Source organism: Chrysochloris asiatica, unplaced genomic scaffold (genome assembly GCF_000296735.1).
Source record: "Chrysochloris asiatica unplaced genomic scaffold, ChrAsi1.0 scaffold00033, whole genome shotgun sequence".
Classification (NCBI taxonomy): Eukaryota; Metazoa; Chordata; class Mammalia; order Afrosoricida; family Chrysochloridae; genus Chrysochloris; species Chrysochloris asiatica.
The window spans coordinates 21887494-21903837 of NW_006408551.1; the positions used below are offsets into that span (position 1 = coordinate 21887494).

At 40.8% G+C, this 16344-nt stretch overlaps 1 protein-coding gene across 1 annotated transcript in view; it reads right to left on the reverse strand.

Moving 5' to 3' along the window:
* Positions 1-978: 978 nt before the first annotated feature.
* The window catches only part of BEST3 (bestrophin 3), a 43099-nt gene continuing 27733 nt past the window's right edge, over positions 979-16344 (reverse strand). The window contains exon 10 of the mRNA XM_006859616.1: positions 979-1909. Coding sequence (XP_006859678.1) covers positions 979-1909 — 931 coding nt within the window. The remainder of the gene's footprint in view (positions 1910-16344) is intronic.

The window sequence follows — 16344 nt, forward strand, 5'->3', positions numbered from 1 at the left end:
TTAGTGGGATATTTGCTTCAGATTTGGAGTCAGACAGGTTGAAGACACACTATTCTTTGGTTCCATAGTATTTGGTTATATATATATTGTGCTCTCTTGGTTTCATTTTCTCCAGTGTTCCAATCAAAGAGTGGAAGCCTAAAATCTGGCAATGGCTGCCTAGGGGATAGTTGGATACTATTGACTTCCAAACCCCTTCCCTTGCAAGGTTGCAGGTGTGTAAAATTGAATTTGTAGACAGTATGGACCTTCTATGGGATACTTTGCCAATGGTTTTTTTTTTTAAGCATCGTAAGAAGTAAGCAACAGAGTTGGCCAGAGAAATGTTATAATCTGATAGGCAGGGGTCATTCAAGAAGGAGCAAGACTAAGGAGAAGGGAAACGAAAAGGATAAGAATAAAGGGGGAAAGAAAGAAATATAAAGACCTTAAAATAAAGGAGGAAACTGAAGAAAAATGAAGTATTCTGATGCTGATGAGGTTAAGAATTAGGAAGTGAGATGATTAGAAAGCCTCAAACAAAGAATCATTACTGGGAAGGGGCCTTTGAGGCATTAGCTGATACATCTCCTTGTCTTTATAGTTGAAAAAAAGAAAAAGAAAGAATCCTTTGTGTGTAGGCCTCTGGTCTCAATTTCCTTATTGGCAAAATGAGGTTAGACTATATAATCTATAAAATTCTTCCCAAAGCTAACTACCGGTCTATGAATATACATCATGTACATGTTTTTAAGTTTCCTTATTTGGTTAAGGTATATCACTTGTGGCCTGTGTAACTTCTATGAAAGCTGTTTTGTGATGGATGACGTGAATGTGTATGATATTCTTAGTTTTCATAAAGGCAGGATCATAATACTCTCAACATTTTAAGTAGCTTATACAGTGGGATAATTGAAAAAAAAAAAAATCTATTGCCCTGACCAGCCCCTGATATATTCTGAGCCTAATGTTAGAGTTTTGTGAAAATTAGAATGTAGGCTAGGACAAAGGTCTAGAACATGCTGGCCTTCCATTGGGTGATTCTTCAGTTTGCTCATTATGAACATCTATAATATCTGTTTCCTTTGTGTCCAGGTTTTCCATTAAGTACAGCATATCAGGAGAGTCTTGAGGGCTGGCCACAACGTTGATCCCACTGCTCTCTGAAGACGTTTCTGTATTGAGTAAAAGACCAGATTCAGGTCTCATGGGATCAAGACCAGCCAGAGAGGTGTGGCTGGACTCCAGGAAACCTGGGAGGCTCCACCTTTTTAGGAACTTGTCATTATCATCAGGGTCTTCCTCAAAAGCAAACTTGAATAGATTTCCCTCAGCTTTGTCCCGATCAGTCTGGGAACTAAGGCCCCTAGGTGTACCGTTCTCTGACGGGGGCAGGATCAAGCCCACAGGGTCATTGTGCTGCCCAGTACTGCTTGGCTGTACCCCAGTAAACTCAAAGTTCAAGAGGGAAGTAGTGGAATCATGGTGGTGGCCACCTGAGTTGGGTACGGCTTCAGCCGCAGTTATCAATACCTCGGGAACCTGTGGCATTTTGGTGGGGGAAGCCTTCACACTGGACTGCGGGGTCAGGCTCTGTAAAGTGCTTGTCCGGCTCGTTTCCCTGATTGTGGACAGTTCTCCCATGCTGGAATGCAGCTTGGGGCTCCCTTCCAAAGAGTGGGACTGCTTCCGGTTGAGTGGGGCCCTGTGTGTGTTCCTCCGGGGCACATCCAGCAGATCCATGGCTGGGCTTGGCGGGAATAACATGGAGCTGTCGCTGGTCTGCCTCCCGAAGCTTCTCGGCCTAGGGCTGGTGGGGTGTTCGTGGGCACTCAGGAACCTCTTGACTCTTCTGATCATGGAACGTCGATGGCCGTGCTTCTCGAGATCCCACAGCCAGTCCTCGCCAGGAATGCTGGACCCAGACAGCCTGCAACATACAAGAAGACGGAGGCTGAGCAGTTTCAAGGGCAGAGTCTCAGAGCACAGAGTTCGGTAATTTTCCATGGCAGGTTTTGAAAGGGCATAATACTTTAACGTGAGATTGGCTTAAGTAGAGATTCTCAAGTTTTTTGGTCTCAGGACTGTTTAATACTCTTAAAACAAAATTTTAGGATCTCAAAAGAATGTAGATTACACCTGCAGACATTTAATGTAGTATAAATTATAACTGAGAAATTTCAAAAGCACAAGAATATCCAAGCATACATTGTATTAGCTGTTCTGTGATGACAGTATCTCTGGAAAAACTGTACTTTTCACAGGTGAAATAATGAGAGTGACAGAGGCAAATGACATGTTAGTGTACTGAAAGAAGAAATTTAATTAATAAGTCCATTAGAATTCACACGATTTTACTGACCTGTTAGACAATAGGGGCTATCCAAAAAGGAGCTCACGCTAGCAGTGTGAGTACAGGGTTTTTAAAGGCAGCTAGGGCTCTGGGTGTGGCACGGTAGGATCAGCATTGGACTGTTAACCACTAGGTTGAAAGTTCAAACCCACCAACTGCTCCTCAGAAACCCTATATAGGGTTACTATGAGTCAGAACTGACTCTACAGCACTTAACAACAACAATAGGGGATTTCTAGTAGGGAAGTTATAATGATTGGATTTTCACTTTGTCTTTAATCAAGGGAGGGCCTTACAAAGCAAAGACATTTCTGTTATAGTTTGTCTGGTGAGAATTGGTTGTTTTGGTATAGTAAGCCAGAAACATTTTAAACGGTAACATTGTTTTCTTTAAGGTACCGTGCTGGCACTGTGGGTTAGGTGTTGGATGCTAACTCTAACTGCAAGATCAGCAGTTCAAACCCACCAGGTGATTTGTGGGAGAGATGAGACTGTCTATTCTTGTAAAGACTTGGTGGTGGTGGTGGTTATATGCTGTGGAGTCAGTTTCAACTCACAACGACCCTGTAAAAGGTTTCTGAGGCTGTAAATCTTTATGTGAACAGAAATCCTCATCGTTCTCCATGGGACGGCTAGTAGTTTCAAACTCAGTTAGCAGCCCAACTAAATCGTCCCTATGAGTTGGAATCAACTCAATGGCTTTGACTTTTGGTTTGGTTTGTTTTCCATGGGAGGTTTTTGAGGTTAGAACACTTTGAGAACCGTCTATTGTGATGTCAACGCTGGTGTCTGGGACATAATTGGCCACCTGGATGAACTATTCGTAGAAAATTGGACTCCTGGTATGGTGCTATAGGATTAGCATTGGACTGTGAACCACAAGGTTGGCAGTTCAACCCTACAAGCTGCTCCTCAGAAACCCTATGAGGGTTGTTATAAGTCATGACTGACTTGATGGCACATAACAACAACAACAACAACGATTCTTAGAAAGGTATTGTACCTGGAACAAGCAGCCATTAAATTTCATTTAATATTGAGCAATGTCATAGTGAAAATAGTTTTGACCTTAGGAGCCCAGAAAGGTTGCAGGGATTCCTTTTGTGTGCCATCAAATCAATTCTGACTCATAGCAACTGTATAGAAGACATTAGAATTGCCCCATAGGGTTCTCTAAGCTTTACTGAAGCAAATTGCCAAGGGCTTAATCATTGCCCCACCAGGGTTCCTTATAGGAATCGTTAAGGGCCCCACCAAACACATTTTTAGAGATCTAGAGACTTTGATCATTTGAAGAACAGATTTGATACATTAAACACTAAAGACTGAAGACCAGAAGAGTTGTGGGATATCATCAAGAACATCATACAGGTAGAAAGCAAGAAGTCATTAAGAAGACAAGAAAGAAGGAAAAGGTCATAATGAATATCAGAAGAGACACTGAAATTTGCTCTCCAGAGTAGAGATACTAAAGCAAATGGAAGAAATGAGGAGACACAAGAGCTGAACAGAAAATTCCAAAGATCAGCTCGAGAAGATTAAACCAAATACTACAACAAAATGTGCAACGATCTGGAGTCAGAAAACCAGAAAGGAAGAACACACTTAGCATTTCTCAAGCTGGGAGAACTGAAGAAAAAAATTCAAGCCTCGACTTTTGTTATTGAAGGATTCTCTGGGCAAATTATTGAATGATGCAGAAAGCATCAGAAAAAGATGGAATGAATACACAGAGTCACTGTACCAAATGGAAATGGTTGATGTTCAACTGTTTCAAGAGGCAGCATATGATCAAGAGCCAATGATACGGAAGGAAGAAGTCCAAGGTGCATTGAAGGAATTGGCAAAGAACAAGGCACCAGGAATAGATGGAATAAAAATTGAAATCTTTCAAGAAAGTGCGGCAGCACAGGAGGCACTCACTCATCATCTATGCCAAAAATTTGGAAGACAACTATCTGGCCAACTGATTGTAAGAGATCCATATTTGTGGCCATCCTAAAGAGAGGTGACCCAACAGAATGTGGGAATCATCGGGCAATCTCTTTGATATTCCATGTGAGTAAAGTTTTACTAAAAGTAATACAGAAACGGCTACAAACATACATTGACAGAGAATTTCCAGAGGTTCAAGCTGGATTCAGAAGAGGCCGTAGAACAAAGGATATCATTGCTGATGTCCGATGAATCTTGGCTGAAAGCAGAGAATGTCAGAAAGATGTTTACCTGTACTTTATTGACTACACAAAGGCTTTCAATTGTGTGTATCAAGACAAGCTATGGACAACATAGCGAAGTATGAGTATTACTGAACACTTAATTGTGCTCATGAGGAATCTGTACATGGACCAAGAGGCAGTTGTTCGAATAGAACATGGCAACACTGAATGGTTTTAAATTAAGAAAGGTGTGCGACAGGGTTATATTCTTTCACCATACTTATTCAATCTGTTTGCTTAGCAAATAATCCAAGAAGCTGGGTTATATGAAGAAAAACGTGGCATCATGATTGGAGGAAGACTCATTAACAACCTGCAATATGCAGATGATATAATCTTGCTTGCTGAAAGTGAAGAGGACTTAAAACATTTACTGATGAAGATCAAAGAGCACAGCCTTCGGTATGGATTGCATTTCAATGTAAAAAAAGAAAAATCCTCACCACTGGACTAATAAACAACATTCTTATTAACAGAGAAAAGATTGAAGTTGTCAAAGGCTTCATTTTTCTTGGATCAACTTTCAACACGCATGGAAGGAGCAGTCAAGAAATCAAATGACATATTGCATTAGGCAAATCTGCTGCACAAGACTTTTTTAAAGTGTTGAAGAGCAAAGATGTCAGCTTGAAGACTAACGTGCACCTGACCCAAGTGATGGTATTTTCAATAACTTCATATGCATGTGAAAGCTGGACAATGAGTAAGGAAGACCGTAGGAGAATCGATGCTTTTGAGTTATGGTGTTGGAGGAGAATATTGAAAATGCCGTGGGCTGCCAAGAAAACCAACAGGATCTGTGTTGGAAGAAGTGCAGCCAGCGTGTTCCTTGGAGGCCAAGATGGCCAAGCTTTGTCTCTCATACTTTGGACATATTGTCAGAAAAGGACCAGTGCTAGAGCAGGATATCATGTTTGGTAAGGTGAAGGGTCAGAGAAAAAGAGGAAGACCCCAGTGAGATGGATTGGCAAAGTGGCAGCATCAATGGACTCAAGTGTGGCAACAATAGTGTGATTGGCCCAGGATCGGACAGTGTTTCGTTCTGCTGTGCATAAGGTCGCTATGAGTTGGTACCGACTCAATGGCACCTAACAACTACAATGAGACTTTGAAGCAGTCCTGGTGTGGCTCTGTGGGCTAATACGTCAGACTGCAAAGTCATTTAAACTGCAAGGTTTGTGGTTCATGCTCACCAGTGGCTCCTTGGAAACCCTATACAGGGTCGCTATAGGTTAGAATCAACTCAACGGCATTTAACAACAATAACAGAGACTTTGGCAATTAAAAAGTATATATTGTATGTGTCTTTTTTCTTCCTGTATTATAGGTGAAGAAAGATTATGTCTTCACCAGGTCCACAAAACTTCCCCAAACAATGAATTATAGCTAAATTCAGAAGAGAATACAAAATTCAGAAGAGAATGCAAATAACAGCAACTTTTATTGAGTGAGTATGTACTAATGTGTGTGTCAGTTAATCATCTTGTAGGCATGAACTCATTTAATTATCATAACAATGCTCTCAGTTGCTATTATTAGGATTCATATTTTAGAAATTAGGAATCTGAAGCCAGAGGACAAAATCTATAGAGATCTGACTCCAAATTGTTTTGATACAGCATCTTTTATATAATAGCTCTGTGGGAGAAAGACCTGGTGATCTGCTTTGCTGGTTTGTAAAGGTTACAGCCTGTGGGGCAGGTCTACTATGACTTGGAATTGGCTCCTGGGCACCCAACAATTACACAAGTGATGAGCTAGACTCCAGGGCCAGAGTGATGAATCAAATACAATTCCTGCCTAGAGGAATATGCATGAGTAAGCAATCCTGGTCAATCATTTGCAATTCTGTCTATTCAATTACTGTTCTGTAAGGAGAAATGTGAATCTGTGAAAGGAGTATATTTATTGAGTTAGTGGGGACTCATGACCGCACTCACTTGTGATTCAGTTGAATGGATTTGCTGTTGCTAAGGATTTCCTGTTGTGTTTTTAACATTTAAAAAGAAGCCAGATAATCTTGCCATTTTGAATCTCCTCTTTAGACTTGAAATAAAATGGACAGTTAAGGTAATGTAAGGGTTATTTGGTACTAAGGACTCCTCCTGTTTCAGATTACTTGGTTATTTGCCTTATATCTCTGTGTATTTAGAGTCTTAATGAGGTTCAAAAAACTATTTAAGTCGTATGTTTAAACTTCAAGTACTTCTCACGAACCTGGCTCTGGGAGCAGCAGTGACCAAACAGACATACTGACATCATATTGAAACAGAGTTTTAACTCTGCCTGGTGCAGTTTATGTGACATAAAGGGAAAAGTTGGGACATAACCTGAAAGGGCAAAGTGAACAGCAAAAGCAAACATTGTTCCTCCATGTTTATGAATAAAAGATGGGTAATTGAGATGATTAACTAGCTCAATGTCCTAGGATGGGGTTCCATTACAGCCACATGCTGTTATTCTAAAGGCCCAGCAGTGCCCTTGGCTACCAAATAGGCTTCTGGCCCACCCTCCACTCTGTGTGCACAGCTCAGATTCTGTTACATGGACTCTGTTACATAGAAATGCAGACTCATGCTTCAGTGGCCTTGGTAACCCTGCTCGATGGATTTCATTAAGTCAGATCTCTAGTCACACTTCACAGGAATCTATTTCGTTAGGGAGGGCACCAGAAGAGGGACGAGCCCAGTTGTTCACCAGGGTTGCCACGCTGGATGTGCCCTGGCAATCTATCTTTATAGGACAGACATCTGTCCTCCAGCTGGGATCTTGTATACTTACTTGGCATTTGTTTGCCATAACCACCTCTTTTACATAAAACCTAATAAGAAAGACAAACTCTACTCAGATTCTAGAAAAAAATGTTTGTGTTATTATATACAAAGCTTTCTACCTATGCACTGGCATGTTGGATATGTCCACTTAACTGGGGCAAGAGGAATAAGATTCTGAGTCCTAGTTTAGAGGAAAACAGAAGTTAGAAAGTATAGACTATAAAAAAGGCTAAAGCTTTTTCTTATGTTCTAACATTGCGAAAAATGGGTATTCTAGAACACTTAATTGTGCTCATGAGGAACCAAAAGGCAGTTGTTAGAACAGAATGAGGGGATATTGTGGCTAGGTGCCATCAAGCCAATTCTGACTCATAGTGACCTTATGAATGAAACACTGCCCTGTCCTGTGCCAGCCTCAATTGTTGTTACACTTGAGTCTATTGCTGCTGTCACTGTGCCAATCCATCTTTTTCAAGGTCTTCCTCTTTTTTGCTGACCCTCCACTTTACCAAGCATGATATCCTTCTCCAGGGACTGGTCCCTCCTGACAATATGTCTGAAGTATGAAAGATGAAGTCTTACTATCCTGGTTTCTAAGGAGCATTCTGACTATACTTATTCCACCACAGATGTCTTTGTTCTTCTGGCAGTCCATGGTACTTTCAATATTCTCCTCCAACACCACAATTCAAATGCATCCATTCTTTTATGGTTATTTATTGTCCAACTTTCACATACATATATTGTTGCTGTTAGTGCCATCGAGTACGTTCCGACTCATAGCTATCGGTACAGGGTTTCAAGGAGCAGCTGGTGGGTTTGAACTGTTGGCCTTGTGGTGTGTAGTCCAGTACTTATCCTACAGCACCACAGTTGGTGTCCTACATATGAAGCTATTGAAAATACCATGGTTTGGGTGAGGTGCACCTTAGTCCTCAAACTGATATCTTTGCTCTTGAACACTTTAAAGAGATTTTGTTTATCAGATTTGCTTAATTTTGACCTCGTGACTGCTGCTTCCATAAGTGTTGATTGTTGATCCAAGCAACAGTCTTTTTGACAACTTCAGTCTTTTCTCCATTTATCATGATGCTATATATTGGTCCAATGGTAAAGATTTTTGTTTTCTTCACATTGAGATGCAATTCATACTGAAATCTGTGATTTTTGATCTTCATCAGTATTTTAAGTTCTCTTAACACCCAGCAAGCAAAGTTATGTCATCTGCATCCTGATGACATGCTCTTCTTCATATGAAATCAGAGAAGGTGTGTGTTAGGGTTGTAACCTTTCACATATGTATTCAACTTGGATGCTGAGCAAATAATCGGAGAGCCTGCATTATATGAAGAAGCTGCTGCAATATATGAAGAAGAACGTGGCATCAGGGTTGGAGGAAGATTCATTAACTCTCTGTGATATGTAGACGACACAATCTTTCTTACTGGGTATGAAGAGGAATTAAAATATTTACTGATGAAGATCAAAGACCATAGCCTTCAGTTTGGATTGTATCTCAGTGTTGAAGAAAACAAAAATCCTCAAAACTGGACCAATAAAAAACATCATGACAGAGAAAACGGAAGTTGTCAGAGACTTTACTTGCATCCTCAGTAAACACTCATGGATGCAGCAGTGAAGAAATCAAAAGATACATTGCATTAGGCAAATCTGCTATAAAAGACCTCTTTAAAGTATTGAAGAGCAAAGGTGTCAGTGTTTTCAATTCCCTCAAGTAAAAGTGGAGTCCTGGTGTGGCACTGTGGGTTAATGTGCTGGACTGCAAGGTCACTTTGAACTGCAGGGTCAGAGGTTCAAGCTTACCAACCATTCTGTGGAAACCTTATACAGGGTCACTATGAGTCAGAACAACATCATATACATGTAAAAGTTGAACAATGAGTAAGGAAGACTGTAGAGGAATCGATATATTTAAATTATGGTGTTGGCAAAGAATATAAAGTACCATGGACTGTCAGAAGAACAAACAAAATTGTTTTGGGAGAAGTGCAGCTAGAATGCTCCTTAGAAGTGAGGATGGTTAGACTTCACCTCTCAGTCTTTGGACATGTTGGCACGAGGGACTAGTCCCTGGAGAAGGACATCATGCTTGGTAAAGCAGAGGGTCAGAGAAAAAGAGGAAGACCCCCAACAATATGGACTGACACAGTAGTAACAATGGGCTCAAACAATTGTGAGAATGAAATAGTACCAGGCAGTGTTTCTGTTGTGCATAAGATAGTAATGTGCCGAAACCAACTCGAAGATGCCTAATAACAACAACAGTGTTCTACTGACTCACTCCCTGGCATGAGTGAATCTGCCTGGTGAGTCTATGATGTGGTACATGAGATTTATCCACTTCATCACTCAACTAAATTTACTTCACATCTGCCATGATCAATTGATTGTATTAGGTACCATAATGATAAGTTCCTCAAGCAACTTATAATTTAAAAGGCATGTACGTAAATCTCCACATTTGAGGAAAAGGTCCCCCCCCTGTTTTTCACACCTGGTTGTTTTATTTTCCTCACCTGCTTTTTTCTTTTTTAAAATTTTAATTTTGGTGAAATATACATAGCAGACTATATACCATTCTGCAATTTCTACGTGTACGATTCAATATCCTTGATTACATCCATCACATTGTATCAGTATTCTCACGGTCTCTACCCATATGATTTCATTACCATTGAATTACAGTCACTGCCTCCCAAACTTCTCATTGATGTTTTAGAGTGATTGCTGACAATTTGATCTCATATGATAATTCTTTGAAGAAGCACACTGCTCATGACAAACACACTCATTACTACTTTAGCTAAACAGTATCTTAGTTAAAAGATGACTTCAGAAGATAATTTCAAATCATGGTTTGAAGATTTTCTTAGGTAAAGAAAGTTTCTGAACTGGATTTTGATACTGAATGTTGTTGTAATGTGTTGTCACGTTAACTTTGACTCAGAGTTGTTGTTGTTAAGTGCCATTGAGTCGGTTCTGACCCATAGCGACCCTGAACAGGGTTTCCGAGGCTGTAAATCTTTACAGGAGCAGAACATCTTTCTCCCACGGAGCAGCTGGTAGTTTTGAACTGCTGATCTTGAGGTTCACAGCCCGATTCGTAACCACTATGCTAACAGAGCTCCTTTGACTCAGAGTAGAAGAGCCCAATAGGACTTCTTAGGCTATCAACTTTATGAGAGCAGACGGCCAGGTCTTCTCTCCTGTGGGGAAGGTGGTGGATTCAAATCACCTATCTTTTGGTTAGCAGTCAAGTACTCAATCATGGTGACACAAGGACTCCTTTGATACGAAGTAGGAATTGGATAAGCAGAGAAGGGCTCTGACTTTGCTAATTAGTAAGTGCCAGTTATTAAGCAGATTACCAATTCTCTTTAAGAATCACTTTCTTAACTTTAGATTGGGGATGCTACTTATTCAGGTGATGTACAGGACTGAATGAGGTAAGCACAAGAATAGAATCTTTGTGGTTATTACAAGTCATAGTATGCTCATGTGATGTAATTCTTAAATTGTTTCTCCTTAATCTTCAGGCAATTGAAAGGTGCTAGAATACAAAGCTTACAGTGTTTCAAGAAAGAACCAGAAAGATAGATGTTTACTTTGCTCATTGGAGAATCTCAAACAACACGAAAAGCCATACTAATGAACTTTACCATCCAGAAATGAATGCTCTGTGACTTGGGAACATTCCATGTGTTAAGTTAAAACTGAATCTTTGGAAGAACTCTTGGTGATCTGTGACCTGGGGGTAGACTTTATGTATCTCATGTTGAAGTGATGAATGATGACCTTCGGATCTTTATGATAGACTGTCATAGGACAGTGCAGTGGAAAACTCCCCAGTGCGCTGAGCCTAATCTAATGGCTTTTCTTCTAAAGGGTCCAGTGTTGGAGGCTTGCATTGCCAAAGCACAATGCCCATCTCCTTTCTCAGAAAGTCTTGGTTCTCATTATGATAGCAGAAACTGTGCTTTAAGAAGAAAATGGTTTAGAGTTTAGAGCACACAGACTGGAATAAAAGATCCTTTATTTCCCAACTGAAAGGCATGGATGTGCATTTAGGTCCTTTTATACTTTCTGCTCTTTCATATTTGATTTTAAAAAATGTAGCAAAATGTATATAGGGTTAGTGTAATCCTGAGTGCCAAATATGATAGGACTTCAAAAAGTCATGGAAAAAATGGAATTAAGAGATAATTTAATTATCCCACAAACTTTTTGAAACCTCCTTTTATAATAAGGAGCCCAGTAGCATAGTGGGTTATGAATTGGGCTGCGAGCTTCAAGGTCGACAGTTTGAATCTACCAGGCCCTGTATGGGAGAAAGATTAGGCTTTTGACTCCCATTAAGATTTACAGCCTCGGAAACCTCATACAGGGTGGCTACCAATTGGAACTGATGATGGCACACAATCACCACCACCTTGCATACAGCCAGTTAAAAGACATGAACATAACCATAGAAGAAGAACTTAAGTGCTCTCCTTGTATTGCTATATGTTAGAGAAGGTCAGCTTAAAAACTTAGGCCATTTGTTCTGGAACTTATTTGGACTGAGATCGACAGGTAATTAGAGATAAGAGGACGTTTGTGGAAAGTGCTATGCCACCATCCATTTCCAGAAGGTAGGATTTGAGAATTGCCTCTGTGGTGATGAAAGTGACTTATTGTACAAGTCTGCAGAGCCAGGGGAACTGCTGCTGGGGCCTGTGAATAGCTATGTGACCTTGGGAGGCTCACTTAGAGCATCCTGCTTTGGAGACTGAAGACCACAATGCTCTACCTGTCTGACAGGTTGTTTGAAAGTTCAAATGGGGTGATATCTGTGGAAAAGCTTTAAAGGGTAGGAAATATAGAAAGGATTCTGCCAGTGACTGGCAAGTTTTCAGATGTGGTTTTTCCAGTCATCATTGACTTCTTGCACATGGCTAGAGGAAATGAGTGTCTCTGCCTGAAGGTCACTGTCTTGTTACCTTCAAGACTGTCCTTTAAGAAATGTGAATACACCTCAGAGTTGTCACCTAACAAGGAACAGCTTAGGAGGGATAACTTAAGAGCCATTTAAGGGTCATATGAGGGCAGTGGGCCAAATGGAGAGGAAATATTAGGATGGGAAGAAGCTGGCTTGTTAGAGAAAAGGACAAGGCAATGGGGATTTGGGAGCCAGGACTGCACTGTCCTAGCTGCTCCATACAATTTGTGCCATTTGACGTAGACTGACAAGCTCTGCGGTGTGCATTGACTGCACAGTATAAATCATCACTACAGAAATAGTGAAACAGTGAGAGGACGAAAGGTTGTGCCACACATTGGGCTATATTGAGAAGGCAGGAGAAAGATAGGTTGTGGGGAGAGAAAAGTTACTAGTGATCCAGTTGAGTTAGTTGGTTATAGTTGAGTCTAGGAGAGTGAACAGGTATTATGATTTCACAGGTCAGACTCGTGTCAGATTTGGGATGTGTTCTTATTTTAATCTCATATGTTTCAAATATCTTCTGAGTACCTACAAAACCAAGAAGATCTGGTGGTACACCAATTAAGCACTCAGCTGCTAACCAAATGGTTGGTGGTTTGAACCTTCAGGGGAGAAAGGTCTGGCAAACCATTCTCCTAAAGCTGACAACCTTGGAAACTCGATGGGGCAGTTTTATTCTATCACATGAGGTTACGTCAGCATTGACTCAACAGCACCCAATAATAGCAACAACATTTATAAAACTATCAGCCTCATAGTCTCTCTTCCTTCCCAGTAACAAAGATCTGAAGGCAGTGATTTAATTCCAGATTCTTTAAAACATGCTTGAGACTGGTCAAGACTACAGAAGAATACTCTTCACCTCCTATTGGCATTAGCAGAAGAGAGGCGGGAGACAGCAAGGTTGAAGGTGTCAGCAGACTTCCATATTTCCCTGGGATGTGTCTAATATGGAAAGACTGAAATAGGTTTGATGACTTGAAAGATGTAATGTGTTTGTTTCCAAAGCAAGTTTTTTTGCAAAGTAATTCCCTTGTCACTAGTGTGATCAAGTAAAGATAGAACTTCTAAAGATTGAGAACTTCAAAACATTTCATTCACTTTTTCACTTAAAAGTCAAGTAATAAAAGGTCATTTTATAACAGAACTGAAGTGCAGACTTTAGGAAAATTTGTTTAAAATAATGATTTCTGCTTTTCATGTCAGATACACAGTTTTCAAATTGCTAGTGTATTCAAAAGGAGCTCTGGTAGCATAGTGGTTATGAATCGGGCTGCGAACCGCAAGGTCAGCAGTTTGAAACTACCAGCTGTTCCACGGGAGAAAGATGAGGCGTTCTTCTCCCATAAAGATTTACAGCCTCAGAAATGCTGTACAGGGTTGCTATGAGTCAGAACCAACTCCAGGGCACACAGCCATCCAGTGTATTCAAAGTCAGGTGATTACCTTGGAGGTACCTGCTAATTTGCCTAAGAAGCTATTAGGACAGAGGCACATGGGAACAGGGATTTATTCATGGGCACAGCAAAATGTACTCTTTTCTTCAAACCTGTTAGAGGTGACTGCTGCCATTTTTAACCTTCTGCACTGCAGAATCTCCATCAAAGCTTTAGCCAAGAATTTATAAGATTGGCAAGGTAATCCTTAAGCTGAGCTGGGAGGTTCAGGGCTCAGCATTACCAGGAAAGTCTAGTGGAATAGAATGTTGTTTCTACCCTTTCTGGTAGACAGTTTCAAGCTAGTAAGCATCATGGTATGTGTTAAGTGCCACCAAGTTGATTCTGACCCATAGTGACCCTGTGTAGGGTTTCCAAGGAGCAGCTAGTGAGCTTGAACCACCGACCTTGCAGTCCAAACGACTTTGCAGTCTGATGCATTAGCCCACAGAGCCACACCAGGACTCCTGGGAGGCACTAAAATCATTGCCTGAAAGCTAGCAATCTTCCTCCTGCTTCTCTGATTCCTGATTTGAGGACTCAGGGCAAGGATTATGGGAAATGTGGTTTAAGAAGTGGCCTTGTTGTTGTTGTTAAGTGCCGCTGAGAGGTTCCAACTCAGAGTGACCCTGTATAGGGTTCCCAAGGAGCGGCTGGTGAGTTTGAACCACCAACCTTGTTCAAATCGACCTTGTGGGCCAGTCCTTATCCTACAGTGCCACACCAGGATGCTAAGAAGTGGCCTGTTGTTGTTAAGTGCCATCGAGTTGGTTCTGACTCACAGCCACCCTGTATAGGGATTCCAAGGAGAAGTTGGTGGGTTTGAACTAACTACCTTATGGTTCACAGTCCAGTGCTGAACCTACAATGCCACCAGGAGTCCAGATGTGGCCTGGTGGTCTTTAAAGAGACATCTCTAGCCTCAGGCTTCCACCTTGTTTATGCTATTCCACCTCGGATACCTGACACCAAAAGAAAATTAAAGAAGCTTTGTTGTAACAGTACGCCTGACACAGTCTAAAAGGTGAAAATGGAGCACCAATGGTGAGCCCCCATCAGCATATGAAAGAATCGTTAAGTTCTAAAATTAAGAATTTAATGCACTTTCATCTCCTTGGAAGGTTTGTCTTTTATTCCTTCCTGCCATAGAAAATGAAAATCAATATTCCAAGAGTAGATTTTTTTGTTGAAGTGAGTGATTTAGAATTTGAGATATTTTTGGTTGTATATATAACTAAGCATGCGATAGTATATGTTAGACTATGTATTTTTATGTAAAATTATTGTAGTTGTTGTTCTTATTAGGTGTCATGGAGTCAGTATCGACCCATAGAGACCTTATGCACAGCAGACTGAGACACTGCCCGATCCTGGGCCAACCTCACTACTGTTGCCATGTTTGAGTCCATAGATGCTGCCACTTGGCCAATCCATCTCGCTGGGGGTCTTTCTCTTTTTATCTGACCCTCCACCTTACCAAACATGATGTTCTTCTCCAGTGCCTGGTCCCTTCTGACAACATGTCTGATGTATGAGAGACGAAGTTTGGTCATCCTGGCCTCCAAGGAGCACTCAGGCTACACTTCTTCCAACACAGATCCGTTGGTTCTTTTGGCAGCCCATGGCAGTTTCAATATTCTCCTTCAACACCGTAACTCAAAAGCATCAATTCTTCTATGGCCTTCCTTATTCACTGTAAAACTTTCACATCCATATGAGGTTATTGAAAATACCATGGCTTGGGTCAGGTGCATCTTAGTTCTCAAGCTGACATCTTTGCTCTTTAACACTTTAAAAAGATCTTGTGCAGCAGATTTGCCTAATGCAAAGTGTCATTTGATTTCTTGACTGCTGCTTCCATGAGTGTTGACTGTTGATCTAAGGAGAATGAAGTCCTTGACAACTTCAAACTTTTCTCTGTTGATAAGAATGTTGTTTATTGGTCCAGTGGTGAGGATTTTTCTTTTTTTACATTGATGAAATCCATACCGAAGGCTGTGCTCTTTGATCTTCATCAGTAAATATTTTAAGTCTTCTTCACTTTCAACAAGCAAGGTTGTATCATCTGCATATTGCAGGTTGTTAATGAGTCTTCCTCTAATCCGGAAGCCACGTGTTTCTTCATATAACCCAGCTTCTCAGATTATTTGCTCAGCATACAGGTTGAATGAGTATGGTGAAAGAATACAATCTTGTCGCACACCTTTCTTAATTTTCAACCGTTCCGTGTTCCCATGTTCTGTTCGAATAACTGCCTCTTGGTCCATGTACAGATTCCTCATGAGCACAATTAAGTGTTCCGGAATATTCATACTTCGCAATGTTGTCCATAGCTTGTCACAATCCAAATAATCAAAGGCTTTGTGTAGTCAATAAAACCCAGGTAAACATCTTTCTGATATTCTCTGCTTTCAGCCAAGATCCATCAGACATCAGCAATGATATCCATAGTTCCATGTCCTCGTCTGAATCCGGCTTGAACCTCTGGAAGTTCACTGTCAGTATATGCTTGCAGTCAATTCAGTATTACTTTTAGTAAACTTTACTCGCATGAGATATTAAAGAGGTTGTCCGATGATTT